At 42.3% G+C, this 15492-nt stretch overlaps 5 protein-coding genes across 9 annotated transcripts; 3 read left to right on the top strand and 2 right to left on the bottom strand.

Moving 5' to 3' along the window:
* The first annotated feature begins 4 nt into the window (after positions 1 to 4).
* On the top strand, positions 5 to 1546 carry LOC117648114 (density-regulated protein homolog). Of its 5 annotated transcripts, none has more exons than XM_034390346.1 (6): positions 5 to 112; positions 461 to 590; positions 675 to 762; positions 891 to 1073; positions 1165 to 1304; positions 1394 to 1546. In XM_034390346.1, the coding sequence occupies exons 2-6, from the start codon at positions 486 to 488 to the stop codon at positions 1436 to 1438; spliced, it is 561 nt and encodes a 186-aa protein (XP_034246237.1). In that variant the 5' UTR covers positions 5 to 112; positions 461 to 485; the 3' UTR covers positions 1439 to 1546. The 5 variants fall into 5 exon arrangements, with proteins under 5 accessions (XP_034246237.1, XP_034246265.1, XP_034246247.1 ...); XM_034390374.1 differs by lacking the exon at positions 5 to 112 and adding an exon at positions 120 to 141 and having other exon boundaries at positions 1394 to 1438; XM_034390356.1 differs by lacking the exon at positions 5 to 112 and adding an exon at positions 129 to 270 and having other exon boundaries at positions 1394 to 1438.
* LOC117648140 (DNA-directed RNA polymerase III subunit RPC9) lies at positions 1518 to 2516 on the bottom strand. The gene is made up of 5 exons (XM_034390392.1): positions 2377 to 2516; positions 2243 to 2279; positions 2071 to 2157; positions 1849 to 2001; positions 1518 to 1769 (listed from the first exon to the last, which is right to left on the bottom strand). Exons 1-5 carry the CDS (start codon positions 2382 to 2384, stop codon positions 1653 to 1655), a joined length of 402 nt encoding a protein of 133 aa, XP_034246283.1. The 5' UTR covers positions 2385 to 2516; the 3' UTR covers positions 1518 to 1652.
* A 150-nt stretch (positions 2517 to 2666) lies between these two features.
* On the top strand, positions 2667 to 5804 carry LOC117648100 (RING finger protein 121). Its single transcript, XM_034390320.1, has 8 exons — positions 2667 to 2816; positions 3154 to 3194; positions 3274 to 3415; positions 3492 to 3646; positions 3725 to 3953; positions 4034 to 4167; positions 4317 to 4418; positions 4541 to 5804. Exons 1-8 carry the CDS (start codon positions 2769 to 2771, stop codon positions 4659 to 4661), a joined length of 972 nt encoding a protein of 323 aa, XP_034246211.1. The 5' UTR covers positions 2667 to 2768; the 3' UTR covers positions 4662 to 5804.
* LOC117648107 lies at positions 5781 to 8949 on the bottom strand. The gene is made up of 7 exons (XM_034390331.1): positions 8788 to 8949; positions 8508 to 8677; positions 6908 to 7100; positions 6747 to 6818; positions 6524 to 6678; positions 6145 to 6274; positions 5781 to 6073 (listed from the first exon to the last, which is right to left on the bottom strand). The coding sequence occupies exons 2-7, from the start codon at positions 8554 to 8556 to the stop codon at positions 5842 to 5844; spliced, it is 831 nt and encodes a 276-aa protein (XP_034246222.1). The 5' UTR covers positions 8557 to 8677; positions 8788 to 8949; the 3' UTR covers positions 5781 to 5841.
* Positions 8950 to 9716: 767 nt separating this feature from the next.
* On the top strand, positions 9717 to 15415 carry LOC117652017 (vacuolar protein sorting-associated protein 11 homolog). Its single transcript, XM_034396644.1, has 22 exons — positions 9717 to 9881; positions 10241 to 10309; positions 10384 to 10557; positions 10638 to 10836; positions 10924 to 11093; positions 11170 to 11259; positions 11352 to 11503; positions 11599 to 11850; positions 12025 to 12181; positions 12268 to 12414; positions 12496 to 12684; positions 12754 to 12876; positions 12961 to 13077; positions 13158 to 13396; positions 13474 to 13646; positions 13747 to 13948; positions 14027 to 14122; positions 14201 to 14288; positions 14371 to 14515; positions 14591 to 14683; positions 14763 to 14831; positions 14910 to 15415. Exons 1-22 carry the CDS (start codon positions 9867 to 9869, stop codon positions 15251 to 15253), a joined length of 3303 nt encoding a protein of 1100 aa, XP_034252535.1. The 5' UTR covers positions 9717 to 9866; the 3' UTR covers positions 15254 to 15415.
* The last annotated feature ends 77 nt before the right edge of the window (positions 15416 to 15492 follow it).

Below are 15492 nucleotides of genomic sequence, written 5' to 3'. Positions count from 1 at the left end.
CCTTCACTTTCCCCTTTCCCTTCCTCGTTCCGCCCACCCCTCTCCCCTCCCCTCCTCCCCATGCTAGAAAAAAATCATTCGTCTTTCGTTTTCGCTGTTGAAGGAATTTGAGGTTAGTGATTAGTAATTTTTTCCTTTAAGGTAGAAAACATGTGTTTACTTACTTCATTTGCTCTGTGTTCATTCAAGATGTAATTACCTTGAAGAATTTATCATCAGTGCGCTAAGAGACACTTGTATTGCGGTTGTCGAAAAACACGCAACCTGTGTGTGCGTAATGTATGCAGCCGGCTGCCAAATATCGGTTATTAGTTTGTAGAACTCCCACAGAAAACACACAGCTGTTGATTATCCAATGTCGTCTCCGTCAAAACTCGTTAAAATTAGTAGAAGGATTGGTAAACGCTCCTGCATGTGTCTGTTCTGTTCTCATTTTCTTTGTACGTCTGTTTTGTTGTAGATTTATTCCCAAATCCTGAGTAGACATGGCAGCAGAAGGAGAGAGCAGCAGTTTGGCTGTTGGGCCCCAACCAGGTGTCAAGTATCCCATCAGTGTGCTGTACTGTGGAAACTGCACTATGCCAATTGAGGTATATTCTCTTGCTACTACCTGCCATTCATTGATTCTGCTGTTAATTATTAAATTTACTTTCAAAATGCCTGCTTTATTTCAGTATTGCGAATATTACCCTGAATATGATAAATGTAAACAATGGCTAGAGAAAAATCTTCCAAGAGAATTTGAAAAAATGGTTAAATTAGGTAAGGACACTACTGGGGATTGTGCTTTCCGTTATGTACGCAGTTAAGCAATATCCTCTGACTAAGTGTGCTTGGCAACCTGCTGAGATGATTGTTTGCACTTGAATGACTCTCTGTTTCTTTCTCAGGTGAAGGAGATGATGGTGCTGATGGAGCTGGCAATGATGATGACAAAAAAAGACAAAAGCGAGGTGGAAAAGGAATGATGAAAGCAAAGAAAAAAGATGATTCTCCAAAGCAAGTGACAGTATCAAGAGCTCCTCGGGGCAAAAAGAAATCTGTTACAGTGGTAACAGGCCTCAGTACCTTTGGTATGGGACTGTGCTGCTTATTTTTCTACTGGATTTTTCTTTGAAGTTTTGTGAAACATTGCTAATATTATTTTTCTGTCTGCCCCCAAAGATATTGATTTAAAAGTTGCAGCTAAATTTTTTGGCACTAAATTTGCATGTGGCTCTTCAGTAACGGGTGATGACGAAATTGTGATTCAAGGAGATGTCAAGGATGAACTGTTTGACATTATTCCAGAGAAGTGGCCTGAGGTAAGTTTTGCACATTCAAGTAGGTCATCTAATTACTTACCCGTACTGGTGTTATTTTTTGACAACCCACTTCTCATTTTGTCATCTAGATTGATGAAGACTTTATTGAAGATCTTGGAGATTTAAAACGGTGATTGCTGTTAGATCTAGTAAGAACTGGCAACAAATTGGTATGAGGTAATTCTGGTTTGGTATCATGTCAAAATGCTGAAGTTTATGAAATACAATTTATTTTAAGAAAAGATTTGAATATCCTTAACGCTAAGCCTGATTCGCACATTTAATCCCCATTAATGCTAATATCACAGATACTTAAATACCACTATGATGGTTTGTAGTTGATTGCAATTAACTGTCAGATGCTTCATCTTCATCTTTAGAGGGAGTAGTTAGAGTTTCTTGGACAATTTGCAGCAACCTCTCTACTTCATCTTCTGAAAATCTCTCCTCACTCTCTTCAACCATCTGAATTCACCAAATAAACGATTAAAAGACCAGCAACAATTAATGCAATTGAGGTTGAATAAGGAGACGTGAATCTCACCACTTGGACTTCTAAAGCTGTGGTTGGAGGATTGTTCAGCAGCATCAGTTTCTCAGCCTTCGTAAGCTTGAACTCCTTCAGAGCCGTGAGAAAATTGCGCACCTGGTCTGCAGATTGGTGCTTGCAAGGAGTATCTTCAAGATACCGAGTAGCCTAAGAAACAGTCAATTAAAATAACAAAATTTCAAAACCTGCAATTCAAAAGAACCCAGCAAATCCTACCTCATATATAATGGTGGCAAGAGGACTGAAGCGAGCAACGCGTCTCTTCTTTTGTTCTGCATTAAGTTCCTGCAGGAGGGACAGGACCTGCGCACACAAACAATAATGACACTCCACGTTTTAGATCAGCGCAAAGTTTTTCCATTAGAAAGTAGAGAGTCCAGTTGTTTACCTCAAAATTACTGAGCATAGCGGAGTTAGGGTTGATACTGCAACAAGAAATTTTGATGTTGAAAATAGAAACAACTAACACAGATAATTAATTTTTTCATAAAAAGGACTGCGATTTGAATCTTAATTACATACGTTTCCATTTCTCGATAACTTTCTGGATTCTGATCCAACTTAACACCGAGGCACAAATTCGTAGGTTAGAGAGACGACGGAACGGAAGGTCAACATTAAGATCGGGCTTCAACTTTACGTGATTGAAATCTAATTTTAATCATGTCCATTGTGTAATTTTACAGAACATTTGGTTTATGATTGATAAAAAAAGGTAAGAATAACATTTTTTCGAATATTAAACAACGGCCCAGATGTTATTTTCGCATATTCAAAAGTATTTCTCTGGTACTGTCGTGTTGGCGACATTGACACCTTCCCCGTGTCATGACGTAGCAGCAGAAGACGGCGACGGCGACGGGACGGCGGCCGATGACCGATTGTGTAGGTTGGGAATCTCAAGACCTGTCACAATGTCAAGAAAAATACTTGAACATCATATAAAGGGGCTAAATATGACTGTAAGTGTTAAGCAAGGTTTGAAGAATTTTGTGTTTTTTCATTTCAAATAGTAATATTTCTTCTGCTAGCGTTGTAGAAAATGGTGTTGTGGATGTCTTAGAAGGTAGTTTACATATAGATTTGATGATGTGTTTGAACTGATATCTTCCCCCCGTCCTCCACTTTATTTTTTAAAAATCGTCATAAATGCCCAGATTATAATCCCAACTCTTCAAAACATTACTTTCATTTGTACATTTTACACTGACTTTTTGGTGTTATTATTCACATCATTGGCATTGCCTCATTGTTGTTACTTTTAGCTGCCTAAAATGAATTTTATGTGTATATTTTCAGCCTGAAGAACTGGAAGCTTTAACACCTGAAGAGAGATGGAGGTAATATTAAATATTAACTACAGCCTAGCGTATCTTTCACCTTATGCACTATTTTTAATTCGTTGAAAATTTGTTTCAGAATTGAACATGCAAAAGTTTACGAGCAACATAGAGGACATGATTCTATGCATGCAGAAATGGTCCTTATATTCATTGTAGTTCTAATAATAGCTCAAATAGTATTGGTTGAATGGAAAAGGCGACATCACAAGTCATACTTGGTAATTAAATTCAATTTTTGACATAGGGTAATCGTTTCTTACGCTTGTATTCAAAACGCAAATTAATCTGTTGCAGCTTGTCACTCTTTTGACCATGTGGCTGCTACCTATGGGACTTAGTATGCACAACAAGTACTGGAGATTTATCTTCATTTGGCTCTTGTTCTCTTGCATCAGTGGGTTGGTAATGGTAAAAGCTGTGCAGAAGCCAATTCAACAAACTACTCCAAGGTGTTTATTACAATTTGTGCATATTTCTTTGGCTTTATTTAGTGGTTAATTAATGCTCACATTCTCTCTTCATTTCAGATTGGTCTATAAATGGTTTTTGTTCATTTACAAGTTGAGTTGTGCAGTGGGTTTAGTAGGATATGTTATAATGATGATGACTTTCCTAGGAGTCAATTTGATTTTTGATTCTAAACCACACAAATGGATGGATTGTGCGATTTTACTGGTTTTCTATAGTATGTACTATGGTGTCTTAGGCAGAGACCTATCAGAGATTTGTGCAGACAAAATGGCAGCTCATGTCGGGGTATGTTCAGGCAGAGTTTTTCGTTGCTTATGCTAAATAATCGATTTTTGCAATAAAAAAATTACTCTGTTATGTTTCAGTACTACACTGAGGAAGGTATCCCGACTCGTCATCTGGAACCTGGGGTCTGTGCAGTTTGTGGCAATAAGTTACTGGTATCTGAAAATGAGGAAGGTGTCATAGAAAACACTTTCAAATTGTCATGTCAGCATGTGTATCCTTTGGTTCATTATTTACTGATTGAATTTGAGATTCTGATCAATTTTATCTTGATGTCACTTTCAGGTTTTCTTTTTTCTTTCTTTTTTTGTTGGTTCCATATCCAAAATATACAGTGGTGTTTCCTTACAGAATTTTTTTCAGATTTCATGAGTTTTGCATAAGAGGTTGGTGTATAGTTGGCAAAAAGCAGACATGCCCTTACTGCAAGGAGAAAGTGGATCTCAAAAAGATGTTCTGCAATCCGTATCCTTTCCAACCTTTGCTGGCACCTAGGTTATATTGTTATGACAGAAATGTGATCTGTGCTATCTAACTCTTTTATTTTACTTTTATTACTAAAGCACCTTTTCCTTAATGTATGACAGCTGGGACCGACCTCATATTCTCTATGGACATTTCTTGGATTGGATTCGCTGGCTTGCAGCTTGGCAACCTTTGATCATGTTTTTAGTGCAAGGAATCAATTGGATGCTTGGTCTTGAGTGATGGATAAGGATGTCCTCTTCTCTATAACTATTGGTGGAATGGTTATTCCATTCAGTTCAATTACATTCCATAGACCCTCTTCCCTACTTTCTTGGGATATTTTTAATTTCAACTTAAACTGGATTGCAATACATCAAAAGTGCATATTCAACCATTTTGTTGCTTATGTGTATTTGAACTTCTCTCAGAGGATTATATTCAGCACTTGTAAGATTGGGAGAGAAAACTTGCAATTACTTTTGCAATGTTGATGTGATGAATCCCCCATTTATTGTGAATTTCTTGCTTTTTTTCATTACTCACCCGTTTGAAACATGCCCTATTATTAATGTGTGGAGGCTTTTGTGATAGTGCTAAGTTCTGCACATTGCTTGAGATTTTTCTTGAACGTCCTTGTCATAAGCGTTCAGAATTGTAAATGAATTTGTTGTTTATAGTCCTTAAGTATGGTTAAAAATTGTCCTATGTAATGGTTTTTAGATAAGCTTGTTAAGTTTTAAGTTGTTTTTTTTCCTGTCTGACTCACAAGCAGTTACTGCTTGTAAACTTAAAGCCACCCTGCAATGGTTTATTGACTGGCTATTTCATGTAGTTTTGAGTCTTAAGTACTCTCCTATAACTTTTGTATTTTTTCTTTTTTAACTGATGTGCAAACCAATTTGCAAACAGACTATGAGATTTTGTATCAAACTGAACTCTTGCTATGCCTGAAGAATAACCAATTTTAAAAGAAGAAATCACATTATTAACTAGCACTGAGTTGTTGGAATGGGAACTTCCTTCAAGCAAATATGAAATCAAAATCAGGCTAAATCAGTGATTTTACTTTGCTTTGTTCTTCGTGATACTCGTTTTGATATCTTACTCGAGTCTTGGATAGATGTAATTACTTCATGATTTTGAATTCAATTAGTGTGTAATTTGTATTAAATTAAAAAAAGGCGTGCTCTATCATTCAACAGAGTGGTCTGGTGTGGTATGTCAACTGTTTTCTAAATCAACGAAGATTGATTTGCTAGTCCTTGTGTATATTTTACCTGTTATCTGTCTCACATTATTGTGCGGCATGGTTTATTTTTATATTCTTCATGTTGAAGCACAGATTAAAGACCATCGGAGTTCCTTACGGGATCTAAGATTTAATTTTTCTTTATTATTTATGAAAGATGATATAGAAAATCTATAATGTGAAATAAGCATTGGTAAAGAATGAAGAAAGTGGTAATAACGCAATTAATACTACCAGCGCTTTCAAAATGAAGGGAGTTTGTGACAATCTTGATCCAGCATTGAAGCACCAATGCCTGAGGAAGACGGTAGAGATGTTGGTGAACAAATGTTGTGCTGGTTCTCCACAGAACCGTCTGATTAAGTCCTCATCTCGCACACAATTGAGTTGCCTGGTCAGTGGCCTGGAACAAGATTAATTTAACATGTGGAAGTTTTTTGGTGGTTACTTGCTTTGCCTACTCGCACAACATACCAACAGAGTGAGGAATCTGCCTCCAAGCGGATGAGCTGGTGCCAAATGTTTGGTGGCAAGCGGTCTCGGTAAGGGCATCCTGATCTCTTGGCTCTCACTTCCTCAATGCAGTTCAGGTTCTGCAACAGGGCTTTAAGGAGACAACAAAACAGGGAGAAATAAAATCGCTTCAAACGGAAAGTCCTAGGTAATACACCATAAAGAAATACTCCTTTGCTAGAGGTGTGGCAATGGATTGCCCACCCGCCGGGTGGCGGGTGCATTAGTATCTGAGGGGGGCGATTCGGATGGGCGGCCCGCTGAGCTGAACACGGTCCCAGCGGAACGGGAATGGCCAACGGGCTCGCCAACGGGCCAACGGACGAGTGGAACTGCTTACGGAGGAATCGGTGACGCATCAGGTCCACCGCCCCGCACAGTTGGAGCAGCACGGCGTCCAGCGCGACGACTAGGCGCCGGAACTCGCTGAAGTTCTCGTAGTACTGCATGCGGCCCAGCGAGTTGGAGAAGCAGCGGACCAGCCGGGACAGGTGTCTGCGGACAACCACCAAGATAATGGCGTCACCGCCTGTTTGGGGGAGCCTTGTTGGCGTCGGACTCACTTGCAGTCAGCCTCCAGTGTGGGGCCGTCCAGGATCCCCGCGCTGTACCGCCCGTTCACCGCGGAGGTGGACCTGCCGGCACAAAAAACGCGTCAAGTTGCAGTTGCTATAGACTTGGGGCCCTTGAGGCTAGACCTTGAGGCTCTAGAGGGCCGACTGACCTGCTCCCCGGCGCGGGGTTGACGATGCGCTCGATCTGGGGGAAGTCCCGCTCCAGGTAGATGTGCAGACAGACCCCCAGCGTCCGCTGGTCGGCCATGCGCCACGACGCCGTGGCGGTGGCGGGGCCATTGGCGGGGCCGTTGGCTTGGCCGTTAGTGTTGGACAAACTGGAACTCGTGACCTGGGACAGGGCTGTGCGGAGAAGCGAACTCGACGTGAGTGTGCTGTCTGGAAGTCATACCACTTCCTGTCTGTGGCGATTCGGGAAGGGCTCGCGCCGTGACTGAGCACCTCCGATCAATAAGCAATCAGAACGTCAAGAATGGGGAATGGGTTTGCTGCAGGCTCTGCAGAGCGCCCGCGAGGTAGGCAACTGCCTCGAGCAGCTCGCCGACGAGCTTGGCGGGCCAGCCGACGTGCACTACGAGCGAGGGGCTCTTGACCAAGGGGTCCCCAACCGGCGAAAATCGGTGTACACGGGTGAAAAAGTCATTAAAAAAGTCACTAAAAGTCAAAAAAGTCAAAAAGTCACAAAAGTCAAAACAGAAAAACCAGTATAAAGTATCCAAAAGTCACGAAACAGCCTTTAAAATGCCAAATTTCAATGACGCTGGTGGAAAAGTAACTTTTTAAGTCAAAAAAGTCATTTAAAGGTCAAAAAGTCATTTAAAAGTCAAAAAGTCATTAGAACGTGTGAAAGTGATAATAGTTCCAAGGCAAAACAGTCGCAAAAAGTCAGAAAAGATACTCAAAAAAGTCACAAAAGTCAAAAAACAACAAAAGTCACACAAAAAGTCAGTTTTGACTTTAAGTCAGTGTACGCTCGCCGGCTCGGTTGGGGACCCCTTGCTCTTGACACTTGGCAATGTGCGCTGCTGCGCTGCTGTTACCCCCTCGCCCAGTCCGCCCACTTCCCGTTCTGCACTTGCCTGGGCGGCGAGTGCAGGCCGATACGGCGATTACGCTCAGCTCGGCGGGACTGGCAGCACCCGCTGCCACTGCAGCGAGGCAGGGCGCACACGGCCAACCATCGCTGCGACGAGTAACGCTGGGGCGCCATTCGGCCCGATTCGGCCATCCCACCACGCGAGGCGTTTTGACTATACCTCACCCCCAACCAGAGACCGGCATCTTTCCCTCGGACCAGAGGCGAACCGTGGTAACGGGGTGAGAGGGGAGGGGTAGCGTTTCCGAGGCTCGGCTGTTTGGCGCTCGTCCAAGATCCCAGCGATGCTACGCGACGCGAGTGGCGGCATGGCAGTCTGCTGCCTCCATTCATCCGGCCAATCCGACAGTGTGCCAGTGCACCGGAGACGCGATCAACCGAGGCTTGCAGAGGCGTCGCCGCGTCGCCGCGGAGGGAAGGACAGAGCAAGACACTGGCAATGCGGTTGGGTGTTCCCTCGGGGTAATGGAACACGCTCCCTACGGCCCTCCAGGGCGGCGCGCGGCAGGTGCTCGACTTCCCGGGGCATGGCCGTCATCGCCGCACCGGGCCGCGCTGCCGCGCCAAGGGGCCGCGCTGTCCTGCGAGTGCCCCGCCGCCCACGCCGCGGTCGGACTCCGGATTTGCATAACGGGTCAAGCAATGCACCATACCCGCCCCGATGAGTGGCAGCAGCAGCAGGCAAGGTCCTCGCAGCCCCATTTCATTTCGGGGGCCCCGTCGGGGGCAAAGCCGGCAGAGCCGGGGTCCCGGCAGTCCCGGCCGCGCGCGCCAACGCGGTGCTCTCGATGGCGGCGAGGACGACGACGACGGCGCGCTGACTCTGCGGCATGACAGGGCGCGCGTGCAGGACTCTCAGAGGGAACGACTCGACAACGACCCGCGGGGCCGCGGGGCCGCGCGACGTCGCCTCCCAGCGCGGCCGGCACTTACCAGGGCGGTCCAGGGCTCGTTTCCGACGCACGGGGAAGTCCAGGGGCCGGTAGTGCCGGAAGTGCCGGAAGTGCCGGTGGGGTAAGGCCGGTGAGGCGCACGGCGTCGCAGCGAGCGGCGAAGGGCAGCCAACTCGGCCAAGGCTCGGTGCGGGAGGTGCGGCGCTCTAGGCGCGCGGCGGGCGCACTGCGTTCTGTGTTTTGCCAAGCTCAGGACGCCACCAAACCGCGCCACCAGCTGCGCGAGCTGCGCGAGCTGCGCCCCGAGCCATCCAGTGTAGTCGTTTCGTAGCTCCGTCTCTGTCGCACTCGCGGGGCCCTGCATGAGGGTGCGACAGAGACGGGACGACAAACCGCTCTTCCGAATGGCTCGGCTGCGGGTCCTGCGGGTGGGGGCAATCACAGTGTGTTCGTCGCAAGGAGGCCTTCCTGCCTCCAACGAAAGCCGAATCAGTGTGGCATTCCTCAAACTGGGCTTGAGTTTGTTATCTCTATCTGCTGCATCAGATCTGCTCTGCGCTCCACTCCGTATGCAACTAACTTCTCTTTCGTTTCATTCGTCATTCTGTACAAGCGGTGGTACCTTTATGCGATTGGCGAACTACACACCTCCCTGTCCGCTCGTCCCACCCAGAGAGGGCGCCAGTTTTGCGGCACGTTCGTCTTGAGATGGACAAAAGACAATCGGAAGGAATGGCCAACATGTCCCTCCCCCGCCACAGTCGATGGATTTCTTTTAAAGGAGATTTGGATCCTCAGCACAGTGAAATCTGTCGAAAATATGTTTAAACTTAAATATTCGTGCCTCTGGCAAACTGGCCCTCATCCCATCGGAAACTTATCTTGAAAACTTTTACGCTTGTAAATTGGTAAAACGGTGGAGGAGCAGGAAGAGGAGAGGGGAGGGGGGTGACACCGGGGAGGGGAAAAGGGGAGGAAGGGGGTGGATACGATACAGTGAAATTCGGGTTGTCATATTTGTGCATAAAATTGGCGAATATTGACAAGTGCTGAAAATGATAGCTTGTTGAACCCAACTCAAATTTGAAGGAAAAGAGCAATTGCTTGTCGGAAAACAAGATGGCGTTTTTAGAGGTGAAAATCGTATTTGAACTTCGGAAGGAGTGGTTATTGTCCTTACGTCTGCTGGCATAACCTAGTTAAATGTCAATTAACGCTTGTTTTCTTTTTTTTTGTGGAACTTATCTAGTGTCCGTTTTGGGTTAGAACAGTGGCCTGTCGGTTTTATTTTCACATTTCCCTCATCATAATCTTTTACTTCTCTTCTGGATTTTATTATTTCAAAATAATTATTCTGTTGGCGTACGGACAAAATTTATCACATTTGTATGGGAGATATTTTGATGTATTTTGCTTGACCCTTCAAATTTTCTTAAAACTTTGACGAATGTCACTTCATAATACTTTATGCCTTCAACTTCAATTTTTTCCAGTGGCGGAGGTTCAACTTCTTTGAGCTTAACCGAAACGTTGATTCAGGAAAAGTTAGAGAATGTTTGGCTGTAAGTGACTTCCCTTCTATCCTGGATTGTTACTAATTTTTGATTTTTATTAAAGGCTTTGGTTTTTTCATCAGGACAGGAAAGTTGTGGCTTCAAGCAGTGGAAATGGACGTTTAGTCTTTGCAGATTCGGAAGGAAATATTCATTTGGTTAATAGAGCATTTGGTATCACAACATTGAATGCATTTGCCTTGAAAGTTAGTCTTGTGCAAATGATGGAGCAGTCTCCCCTTCTCGTAGCTATTGGAGTAAGCTTAATTTGGCAATATGTTCTACGTATGTGTCAGAAAATAAAAGTCAAGAATATAATTTCATAAAATTTTAACAGGAAGATGAGCCTGGTGTCAACCCTCTTATTAAAGTGTGGAATTTGGAGAAGTTAGATAAGCAAGATCTACCTATGTGTGTGAGGATTTCACGAACTATCCCCAACACTCGACCTACACCAGTTTCAGTATTAAGTGTCCATGAAAATCTTAATCTTATGGCAGTTGGGTTCACGGATGGTTCAATTCTCCTGTATCGAGGTATGATGTGTGGGTTTAGGTCATGAATGTGTCATGGCCTTGTTGCCCATGTTTCAACATAAATTTTATTCTTTAAATTTTCTGTAGGTGATATTGCAAGAGATCGTTTATCTAAACAAAAACTCCTTCGGGATGGAGGCATGCAACCAGTAACAGGAATGGCGTTTAGATCTACAGCAAAGCAAACGTTTCTTTTTGTTGCCACAACCTCAAGTATCTTTTCATACAATGTTACGCTTAAAGACAAGGAGGAGAAGGTAATTAAAGTGTCTTAAACTCCATGATTTTAATTGACTGGGTGCAAAATTTTCTATATGAACATCTTGTTTTCAGATTGACTTGGATAAAGAGGGATGTGAGAAGTACTGTTCCACCTCTACAGAATCTACTCATGATGGCCAATTTATGATAGGCCGTGAAGACGTGAGTTTGTTTACCTCAATATCTCTTTCTTTCTTTTTTAATTTGAGAATATTGACCACTTTTCTGAAATGTGTGATGGTCTTGGTTTTCAGGCTGTTTACTGCTACACACCAGATGGAAGAGGGCCGTGCTATGCAATCAAGGGACAAAAAGTTATGCTTGAGTGGTACCGTAATTATCTAGTCATTGTGACTAAAGAAAGTAATTCAGTTTTAAGATCAAGCACAGTTTCTGCTACTACTCCGTTAGTACTTTTAAAATTAAAATTTATCATGTTGTTTTATTATTACACTGCTGATAAGTTCTTAACAACACTTCATTGTATTAATTTTGTCTTAGGGATTCCCCAGGAAGTTCTTTAGTCAGCCCTTTCAGTGTGGACACCCACATGGTGACTGTGCTGGATATACAAAACAAGTTCATTGTGCTTCAAACACCTATCCCAGAAGTAATTTCTGTGCTGTCTGAGTCTGGGTCGCTTTATGTTCTTAGTGGACAACTACAACCATGTCTATTTCATCTCCAAGAGAAAGATTTGCAGTCAAAGCTGACTTTATTGTTCAAGAAAAATTTGTATGATGTTGCTATAAGGTAGGACTTTTTTTTCTGAAGTCAAGTTCTTACTTTTGTGCCAAACTACTTACAATGTAGGCCTGCAAATGTAGGACTTATATTGTTGTAATTCAATCTGCAAGGTTTCGGCTTACGTAAGATTATTACTTTATAAAAGATTTTAAGGGTAGCAATGATGAAAATTGTTTGTAGGATTGCCAAGAGTCATCAATATGACGCAGATGGCCTGACAGATATTTTCCGGCAGTATGGTGATCATCTCTACACCAACAAAGGAGATCATGCAGGAGCCATTGAACAATACATAAAAACTATAGGAAGACTAGAACCGTCTTATGTCATAAGAAAGGTATGTTTGAATCTATTTTTTCAGTAAGTACTGCATTTGTATTATTATTGTTGTATGTTGTTGAAATATTTTTCTGTTTTGCTCAGTTTTTGGACTCCCAACACATTGAGAACCTGACCACTTACCTACAAGAATTGCACAAACAAGGCCATGCCACTGAAGATCATACTACATTATTACTCAATTGCTACACCAAACTTGACAAGACTGACAAACTGAAAGAATTTATAATGGTAAGGAGATACTATGACATTTAATTTCTCTTACTCGACCAGTTTGTTCTTAATAATTACTCCCATTTTGTTTTCTTACAGACCAAAGATCGAGAAGTGGATTTTGATGTGGAAATAGCAATCAAAGTTTGCCGTCAGGCGTCAACTGAAGATGCACTTCTTCTTGCTCAAAAGCATGGTATGCACGATTGGTATCTTAAAATTCAAATTGAAGACAGAGCTGATTTCAAGCAAGCCCTTGACTACATTGGGAAGCTAGAATTTAGTGAGGTAAGGTCTCACATGTGCTGGGGTTTGTTTTCCATTTTATACCCTTCCTTACATTGGAATACATTTCAGGCTGAAACGAATATGAAGAAGTATGGATGTAGAATTCTCCAGAGCTGCCCTGCAGAAGCCACACAATTGCTAAAGAGACTTTGTACTGACTACAGGCCAAGCAACAAACCTCTTGTTGACAGTGTAAGTAGAGGAAATTTGCTGTTATCTTTCTGCTTTTAACAAATACTATATGGTTCTGTGCACTTTTATCAATTCCCTTGATAGAACATGCTTCAGGGAATTTCGAGCCCATTTGTTGACCGTGCAAATCCAGCCGATTTCATCCACCTGTTTACTGAATGTCCTCAGCATTTAGAAGAGTTTTTAGAATACTTATTGCAGGTATTAAATGTTAAATATTTCATTTCAGGATTGAGTGTCCATGATCTAGACAAGTAATTGAGCTTTTATCTGTTTATTAGGAACATAAAGGTTGGAATCCTTTATTATACAACACTCTGTTAGAGCATTATCTCAATGCTTGGGGTACCCTTAATGCTGCTGGAACTGTAGAAACGTCACGCCGTTTGAAATATGAGCAAAATGTTATGCGTCTCTTAAAAAATGATGATGCTCGCTATGACAAAGATCAAGTATTAATTCTCTGCCAAGCGAACAACTTCAAACCTGGTGTTCTTCATCTACTGGAAGAGAGCCATCTGTATGTAGGCTACTTGTGTTATGCTCATGAAACACATTAAGCTAACTAAGTTGGACCCTTCTCTTAAACGTTAACAGATATCAACAAATACTGCAATATCACATGATGCAGCGTGATTACAAGGAGGTGTTGACTACATGTCAAAGATTTGGTCAACAGGATCCAAACTTATGGGTTCAGGCTCTCTGGTATTGTTCTCGAGATTCCCATACTCCACCTCAATTATTAGAAGAAATACTTAAAGTCATAGGTCAATTGATGTTCCATCATCCTTTTAGAGAAATTGCATTTTTATCTTATGCACACACACTTATGTTATGATCCTGCTATTTTTTCTTTCTTTTGATTAGAAACACAAAAATCACTGCCTCCTTTGCTTGTTCTGGATGCTCTGTGTACCTCATCTGAAGTAACCCTGGCTAATGTGCGAAGCTATCTTTTGAACGTTTTGGCAGCAGAAGATAAGCTTGCAAAACGAGAACGGGAACTGGTTCAGAAGTACCGAGACGAAAGTGAACGCATTCGACAACAAATACATAATATTCAGACAAAGTATTAATAGTTACTCTTTTTTCTTATCTTTTATAAATGTTTGAATTAAAACTAATGGATTATTAAATCCCTTTGCAGATCTGTCATTTTTCAAGTTTCAAGATGCAGTGCATGCAATCAACCACTGGAACTACCATCAATTCATTTTCTATGCCTCCACTCGTATCACCAGCAGTAAGTTTCTACACAACCCATGAACATCCCACTGTTGGGTTGTTTTTCATCCCTTACATTGATTTTTTTGGCTTGTAGTTGTTTTCAGAGTTTTTCTGAGAATGAGAGAGAGTGTCCATCATGTCTTCCTAATAACAAAAAAATTCGTGATCTCATCAAAGCTCGTGTAAGTATGCAGCAAAGTTGTTTACAATTATAACTGAACCATAAGCTTACCAGCTTTGCAATATTCTTTTTTCTTTTGACAGGAGCAAAATCGAGATCTTCATGATACTTTCCATGACCAGTTAGATAAAGCAGAGGATGGCTTTTCTCTTGTGGCTGATTATTTTGGCAGAGGAGTTTTCAACAAGTTGACTGTTGTAACAGATGCACCCATCCAAGCGCCATTAAGTATGTTTTATGAGAGAAAATGTTTTTTCAGTAGATCTACAAGTTGCTATTATATACTATTATGAAACCTCACAGGATCAGCTCAAGGGGACGCAATTATTCCATCCACTTATGGAGCTGGAGCTGAAGCTCGTCTGAGACTAGCAGAGCAGCCTTCCTCTTTTACTGGTACACTGTTGTCGGTTTTGCACACCTTACTTTCAACTCAATCCATCATTTGACTTTATTTTCTTGTGCTCATCTATAGGTGCTGTTTCCTCTGGGAGGCCATCTCAGTCAATGTTGTCTTCATCAGCTCCACGAGCTGCACATTTGAGTAAGTTTTAAAAAATGAAGGGTTTTACGTCAAAATTTAATGCAGAATGTCATGAGACACCCATATGTTCATGTTTAGGTCCATCTCGAATCCAGGCAGATTTTGCTGCCATGGCTTTAGGTGTGCAGGATACCAAAGCCAACCCAAATGTGAGCATTCCGAAATCTTTTGAGACAGCTGGGGCCAGTGGCGGACTGAGAGGCAAGAGTCCTGAGACAAAAATGATTTCCTCCCCTGCAAAGTCATCCCAAAGTCAAGTGAAAAAGACTGCTGCCCCAGCAAATCCATTTGATGAAGACGATGATAGCGACAGCAATAATCCCTTTGCGAGTGATCTCAAAGAAGAAGCAGGAAAAACAACTAATCCGTTTGATGAACCAGATGATTATGACAAGGAGAAAAACCCATTTGGTTGCTCTTAGTTAGCAACAATACTATTGCTGAAAAGATATGTAATGAGGTGCTACAAATTGCTTGTACATCAAGTTTTGTGATGTTTTTGTATAGATAAATTTTTTAAGAGCTTGTATGTGTATAGTCAGTCGTACATTAAACTATCTATCAATTATGTGATCTTAAAATTGTATAGAAACCTATTAAGTTAACAACGTTTACTTGCACCACATGTGCATGTGATATTTTATGAAGCTTATTATTCTTG

Source organism: Thrips palmi, unplaced genomic scaffold (assembly GCF_012932325.1).
Source record: "Thrips palmi isolate BJ-2018 unplaced genomic scaffold, TpBJ-2018v1 HiC_scaffold_10, whole genome shotgun sequence".
Classification (NCBI taxonomy): domain Eukaryota; kingdom Metazoa; phylum Arthropoda; class Insecta; order Thysanoptera; family Thripidae; genus Thrips; species Thrips palmi.
This window is presented reverse-complemented; position numbering and strand designations above follow the sequence as displayed.

Coding starts and splice junctions, on each gene's coding strand:
- LOC117648140 (XM_034390392.1), bottom strand. Junction 2,158..2,242: donor CTATGCTCAGTAATTTTGAG/GTAAACAACTGG, acceptor TTGTGTGCGCAG/GTCCTGTCCCTCCTGCAGGA. Junction 1,770..1,848: donor CAGCTTTAGAAGTCCAAGTG/GTGAGATTCACG, acceptor TGGTGAATTCAG/ATGGTTGAAGAGAGTGAGGA.
- LOC117652017 (XM_034396644.1), top strand. Junction 10,558..10,637: donor CCCTTCTCGTAGCTATTGGA/GTAAGCTTAATT, acceptor AAATTTTAACAG/GAAGATGAGCCTGGTGTCAA. Junction 14,123..14,200: donor CTCCACTCGTATCACCAGCA/GTAAGTTTCTAC, acceptor TTTGGCTTGTAG/TTGTTTTCAGAGTTTTTCTG.
- LOC117648100 (XM_034390320.1), top strand. CDS start 2,769: ATGTCAAGAAAAATACTTGAACATCATATAAAGGGGCTAAATATGACT. Junction 3,954..4,033: donor AAATGGCAGCTCATGTCGGG/GTATGTTCAGGC, acceptor GTTATGTTTCAG/TACTACACTGAGGAAGGTAT. Junction 4,168..4,316: donor AAATTGTCATGTCAGCATGT/GTATCCTTTGGT, acceptor AATTTTTTTCAG/ATTTCATGAGTTTTGCATAA.
- LOC117648107 (XM_034390331.1), bottom strand. CDS start 8,556: ATGGGGCTGCGAGGACCTTGCCTGCTGCTGCTGCCACTCATCGGGGCG. Junction 7,101..8,507: donor GCTGCCACTCATCGGGGCGG/GTATGGTGCATT, acceptor TTCTCCGCACAG/CCCTGTCCCAGGTCACGAGT. Junction 6,819..6,907: donor AACCCCGCGCCGGGGAGCAG/GTCAGTCGGCCC, acceptor TTGTGCCGGCAG/GTCCACCTCCGCGGTGAACG.
- LOC117648114 (XM_034390346.1), top strand. CDS start 486: ATGGCAGCAGAAGGAGAGAGCAGCAGTTTGGCTGTTGGGCCCCAACCA. Junction 591..674: donor ACTGCACTATGCCAATTGAG/GTATATTCTCTT, acceptor GCTTTATTTCAG/TATTGCGAATATTACCCTGA. Junction 1,074..1,164: donor AACAGGCCTCAGTACCTTTG/GTATGGGACTGT, acceptor CTGCCCCCAAAG/ATATTGATTTAAAAGTTGCA.